The 6,471-nt window shown below is 38.8% G+C and overlaps 1 protein-coding gene across 4 annotated transcripts in view; it reads left to right on the forward strand.

The window, feature by feature from the left end:
• SLC1A3 (solute carrier family 1 (glial high affinity glutamate transporter), member 3) overlaps nt 1-5,811 on the forward strand; it is a 66,551-nt gene extending 60,740 nt beyond the window's left edge. For 3 of the 4 annotated variants that reach the window (XM_010131497.1, XM_010131500.1, XM_010131499.1), the window contains 4 exons: nt 241-474; nt 2,324-2,518; nt 3,977-4,111; nt 5,358-5,811. In XM_010131497.1, the coding sequence (XP_010129799.1) occupies nt 241-474; nt 2,324-2,518; nt 3,977-4,111; nt 5,358-5,562 (769 nt within the window). In that variant the 3' untranslated portion in view covers nt 5,563-5,811. The remainder of the gene's footprint in view (nt 1-240; nt 475-2,323; nt 2,519-3,976; nt 4,112-5,357) is intronic. The other variant, XM_010131498.1, reaches the window with a different exon arrangement.
• The last annotated feature ends 660 nt before the right edge of the window (nt 5,812-6,471 follow it).

Raw genomic sequence — 6,471 nt, forward strand, 5'->3', positions numbered from 1 at the left:
ACAAAGGGAGCGTATCGCCCGACACGTCTGAAAGGCATGCTGTACGTCTTGAAATCCTCACCAGATCCTGAATTGAGCAGAGCCTGTCAGAAACATAGGCTTGAACTGCTTCTGAATAATTACAGTCATCCTAACAGTGAACTCCTATGCCCATCCATGCATATAAACACAAAAGGTATGGATGGGGGAGTGAATTACTGCTTTGGGCAGTACAATACTCATTTGATTACTTATTTGCAGGTATGCTCCACTTGGAATCCTCTTCTTGATTGCTGGAAAAATTGTTGAGATGGAAGATATGGGTGTGATCGGTGGTCAGCTTGCCATGTATACTGTGACGGTTATCATCGGTTTGCTAATACATGCTGTCATTGTCCTACCTCTTCTCTACTTCCTCATCACTCGTAAGAATCCTTGGGTATTTATTGGAGGCTTAATCCAGGCATTAGTCACAGCTTTGGGAACATCTTCCAGGTATAATACAATATTTTAAGGACATATTGGTTTTATATTATTACTGCTTTGAGAAACAATTTTGCCTAATGCAATTGGTTAACTCTGTATTCAAGTATTCACTTTATTTCGGTTCTGCTGCTCTCCAACAGAGATTATTATTATCATTATATTGACTTGAACTCTATTTTCTGTAAGAATCTCTGAACCAAGGTTAAATGAGTCTGGTGATACAGACCAGAGAAAATAAAATGAAACTGCACCTCTGTGGGTAGCAGTAATAGCATGAAGAGGATATGTTCAACTTTCTGTAAGACATTTCACTTGGCACTGCTCAAGATTCTCGATAGGAACCTATGCCAGAGAGCGTACTGCACTGTGAGTGTATATCAAAGCTATTCAAAATTCAGCTGTAAGATGACTGCATCAAAGATATTTTGCTAGCACAGTCTTCCACAGCCCTTCTTTACTTTACATTTTATCAATATTTTATTTTATCAATATTGATAAATTTTTCAAAGACAATCTGTTAAGCAGTTAGCAATGAAGAGGTCATTGAGACAGGGCAAACTGAATTGCTGGTCTCGAAAAACCTCTTTACTTTGGTGAGGCCTGATGTAAAGATACATCTTTAAGAACAAAGAACCCAGTCAGCTCTTGTGAGAAGAATGGCTTATCCCTCCTTCTGAGGCAGCGTCTCTGAAAAGGAACTTGGTGTCATGTGGACTGAATGGGCACTTCCGTAGCATATGAAGCTGAGATGTCCAGTTGGGTTGGTCTTTAAATGAAATTATCATTTCTATTATATTTGGATGTAGCAGCAGGGAAATAAGATTAGGTAGTGTACAGGGACAGTTAACTTTCCTCATTGCAGCTTGTATGGTGCTGTGTTTTAGATCTGTAACCAAAACAACACCGACCACTCACTGATGTTCTAGCTATTGCCAGAGAGTGTTTGCACAGCATCAGTGTCTTCTCTGTTTCTCAACCTCCCCCCACTGTAGAATGTGAGGGCATACAACCAGGCAATGACACAGACTAACCAAAGAAAGATTCTGCGTCGTATTATATCATGTTCAGCAATAAAAAGGGAAAAGAGGGGATTTTGGGGAGGCTGGCTGTCTTTTACTCAGGACTGGATGGGTATTGGTCTACCTGTGGGAGGTGGTGAATGATTGTCTTTGCATCGCTTGTTTTGTTTTCTTTCTCTCTTCTTCCACTTACCCTTCACTTATTAAACTTTTTTTTTTTTTTTAATCTCAACTCCTGCATTTCCTTGCTTTTGCTGTTCCTTTCCTCTTTGCCTGTCCCACTCAGGTTGTGGGGACAAGTAAGCAAGTGACTGCGTGGTGCTTAGCTGCCTGCTGTTGTTAACCCACAGTGGTTAGTGGTAACGTAATATAGTCATCCATCAAAATGCCCTTTTCGGGGGATCTGGTAAATAAATAAGAGAAAACATGCTGTTTACTGAAGGCTAGAATAGCTCAATTTGTATAACTTCAGGAAAACTGAATACTTAGAAATGAATCAGTTGTAACTCCATGACATAAAAAAATGGGAAGCAGGAATTTTTAAACAAGTTTTTCTACCTAGAAGAAGAATCTCATGACAAAACACATTCAGACTAGAGACTACGTAGACAGTGACAGCAAGTAACTATTGCAAAAAGTTTCCAAGAGCATAAGGATAACCTTTATTATCAGAAGTGTTGAAATTCAGCATTTGCATTTTAAAAAAAGATATTCTTGTAGTTCACATAACAATGAAGGCAGACAGAACAATCTCTCTTAGAATCACAATACATGATGCTCTTTTCCTTCCCTCTTCGTAGGTTTTATATCATCTATTACCTTCTTTCTTTTCGTTTCAGTTCTGCAACACTACCTGTTACATTTAAGTGTCTAGAAGAAATAAATGGTGTGGACAAACGAGTTACAAGATTCGTACTCCCAGTTGGTGCTACAATTAATATGGATGGAACTGCTTTATATGAGGCTTTGGCTGCAATTTTCATTGCACAGGTTAACAACTTTGATCTGAACTTTGGGCAGATTATCACAATCAGGTACGGCAGTCATTATTACCTACATCTGATAAAAGCACCTTCGTTATGACTCCTTGCCGTTATATGGGGATTAAACAAAAGTGTCTAAAGCTAAAAACAAGAACTGCCTCATTAGCTGAATAACTGTAATGATTTACATCTTCTGCACAGAAGAGGTCCCCCAGCACTTGTTCTCTACTAAGTAATCTTTAAAAATCGTAACATGACACGCTTATGACTGCACTTGGTAGAGTCAACAAGAACAGTTTTTAATTACTTTTAAGTTTTCTTTCTTAAGATCTCATGCAGCTGTTGGGAGCTACAGACTTGCAATCAGTACCAGGTAGTTTATAATGCATGTACAAAGCAGTAGCATAGAAGTGTCACAGTGCTAATGCTAGAAGAGACCTTATGGTCTCAGCATGCAAGTAGATCAGGCTGCTTAAGGAGCCATAATACCTTTTACTGCACCAGCTAATACAGATGGAGAAGGTAGGTATGTTTTCAAGCACACAAGCCTTCATGTTTGAAATAGAATAGCAAACAGATCATGAAGTAGTACTCAATGATAACTAATCTGCATTACTTTCATTACATTACCCCAAACGGTTTAAGAGAAAAGAGCGATGGGTACACATGAAGGAGAAGAAAATGTCAGTGGAGGGAGAGAGGGTCTCTATTAGACAGAGAGGCACATATTTACCACTCAGGAGCACCTGAAAGTTCAGATATGAACTGAGAATGTAGAATAATTTCAAGCAGAAGTGCTTCTTTCCATAAAATCCACCAGCTTAATTCAATAATCATCTACAGAAGGCAAAACTCTGCCTTCACACTGAGGCAATATTTCCACATTCATTAGCACTAGAACTGCTCCCTGCCAAATTACCTGACAAAACAAATTGTTCCTAAACCGGGTGTGAACAAGCATATTTCTATGAAGTTACTAGACTGTAAAATTTAGGGTTTCTGGCAGGCTTCTGTTTTCTGATGGCAGAACGCCAACTGCTAGAGGGCAGATACTTCACCTGGCATGAAGGTATAGTGAGATGCACAGAGAATAAAAGTTCTTGCATTAGATCTGCCAGGACAAAAGTGCCTCCTCAGCTTTTCTTTTAACATGTTTGAGCCTGTGGAATGACTTTGTCCAATGGGCGGGAGTATGTAGCTATAGTGTATTTATACTATGTTTTATGTAGTGTTTTTAATAGTGTTTGGCCTTTGGCACCGAGTAGGGGATTTACCATCTAAAAAATGATATTTTGAGGGTTATGGATAAAGTTTTAGTGTAAGCATTTTGGACTAAGATCAACACTCCCCTGCACCTATGGAGCGTCTGAGATAAGGGACTGAGCTCATCTTTTTATTTACTACTGAGCAAATGCCTTCTTGCTTCATATCAGTTTTTTATGTTTGCCAGATGATAAGAAGAGTTTTTCATGGTAGTAAATTAATTGCTCTTGCCATCTCTTTGCACAGCATCACAGCTACAGCTGCTAGTATTGGGGCTGCAGGCATTCCTCAAGCTGGACTGGTCACCATGGTCATTGTGCTTACATCAGTAGGTTTGCCTACAGATGATATTACCCTTATCATTGCGGTGGACTGGTTCTTGTAAGTATTCTTACAGAGTCATTAAGGGCTTACATCATATTTAGAAGAGCAATAGCCAGGGAAATTTTGGCGATACTGCAGTCAGTGGTGCACTTCTTTTGCTGTGGAAGGCAGCTGGAAAGAAAGAAGTGTTAAAAACAAGCACAGTTTCTTGCGATTAAGGTCTTTTCTGAAAGCAGACGGTAAGGGGTGATGCTTAATGGTGGTTCCTCTTGCAAGTGAAAGAGTCACTTAGAAAGCTGGATCGTTAGAGTAGTATGGAAACTTTCAGACTCACTGTAATTAAATCAGCAAATAATTGCTATTTTTTGTAGTACACCAATGAAAATCTTTCTATCGATTGAGCTCAGAGCTGGTTCAGATCTGACACCGTTCCTTTCGGCTCTGCTTATTATCTGATCTAGGAAAGGTTCTTACTTCTACCTCATGGACAAAGAAATGAAAAACAGTTGTGTAAATCTTTTATCCAGCTGTGTATCATGTGTTTCCCCTAAGTTTTTCCATTCCTCTCTGTAGAAGACTGACACCTGTAGGTATACGGGGAAATTGCTCTGGTCCCAGAACTAAATCAGAGGCAGAAGGTTTTCTCTGATCTCTGTTTTGTCTAGTAGTTATAGTTTCCAGAAGCCTTCACCCTAGAGTCTTCTCAAGTCACCCCTACAAGAAGTTGCCTGTGTTATCAATTCATAATGTCTTCAAATGATTACCTAACCACAGGACTCCAGTCTTATGTAGATGCATATTGAGTAACAGTGCCAGTCACTCCTCATCAGGCTGCCTCCTACATTTTCTGGGAAGAGCCCTCTAAGAGGACTGAATTGTTGTAGTTTAATTTGAATTATTTCAGTGCAATTCCATCCTAAATTACTGATCATAGTTTGCGGTCAGAAGATAAATGACCCTAACAAGGTAGAAACTCATTGGCTTACATGTCTGGAGGGTATAAAGCCAAGCCACCACAGTATAAAAATGCCTCTAGGAAGCATCTACCATATGCTCCTTTTGTCATCCTCATCACACAGCTGTTTCTCGCTGTGAAGTTGCCAAGAGTATTAACACACTTTGTGACTCCAAATTCTATCATATTTGTGCAATTTCTGTAGAAGAAATCATTGCATTAACAGTTCGGATAAATGAATATACATAAAACAGCTGAATCATCTAGTATCTATTTAAAGGCCATTTTAACAGTGAGTCTGCATGTTCCCCTGAACTGCTGAAAGGCTAACGTACTATTGTTCCTTAGGGATCGTCTCCGTACCACTACCAATGTCTTGGGAGACTCCATCGGAGCAGGAATTGTTGAACATTTGTCACGGCATGAGCTGAAGAACAGGGATGCTGAAATGGGTAACTCTGTGATAGAGGAGAATGAAATGAAGAAGCCATACCAACTGATCTCACAAGAAAATGAAAGCGAGAAACCATTAGATAGTGAAACCAAGATGTAGGGTAAAGAAAGCATGAGTCCAACGTTACAAGTGTGGAAAACACATGCTTTTTCCAGTGATCTATATATTGAATTTCCCAAGTTCGTGTATTCTTGGATTTCTCCTTTCATGCTAGCATTGGAAAAAAATAAGTAAAATATATTCCAAATTAGCAGTGATCATGGCATGTGTTGGCTTCCCACTTAAAAAAGTTTAACAGGCAACACCATTGGTCCTGCTAGACATGCTAACTGGGGATAAAAAAGAAAGATTGTGAATTAAGTTTAAAAAATCAGTGTGTATGTTACTCAGTCCTGTAAACCTATTCCTTGTTTTTTTACGAACTGAATAACAGATCCTGAAAATAGTTTTATTTTTTTAAACACTTGTTGCAAAGTTCCTAACATCTATAAACACACAATCAATACTTCTAACTTGATAACTGAACCCAGCTAAGTAAATTAACATTATTTTTGCTTTCTTACCAGGTTTTTCTTTTCTATAGTGTTATACTGTTGTTCAAATACTAGCAGGACAATAATTGAAAGGATAAAAAGGGGGAAGATATATAAATGAAGAAAAAAAAAATACCCCTAATCAGCACTTTTATCAGCTGAGTGTAAGTATTTCTGAGAAAGTTACTTTAACTAGGCACAATTTTTTGCATTAGCCTCAGCTGATCTTCACAAAAACTTAGCCTAGTCATCTCCCACTGACTTACAAACATTTACTACTATATTTACCTCCAATCTGCATTTGCGCCCTTCATTTCATCATCACAACTCAGCTGAACAATCTATGGGTGTGTTTGCAGAGCAAGATGCTAGGCTCTATTGCCTCTGTGACAGAAAATGTGTCTTCACCTCTGTTTGGAAAAAAGTACATAGCGGGTTCTGGGTATGCCGATTATCTGATTAGTAAGCAACGATA

Source organism: Buceros rhinoceros, unplaced genomic scaffold (genome assembly GCF_000710305.1).
Source record: "Buceros rhinoceros silvestris isolate BGI_N320 unplaced genomic scaffold, ASM71030v1 scaffold10402, whole genome shotgun sequence".
Classification (NCBI taxonomy): Eukaryota; Metazoa; Chordata; class Aves; order Bucerotiformes; family Bucerotidae; genus Buceros; species Buceros rhinoceros.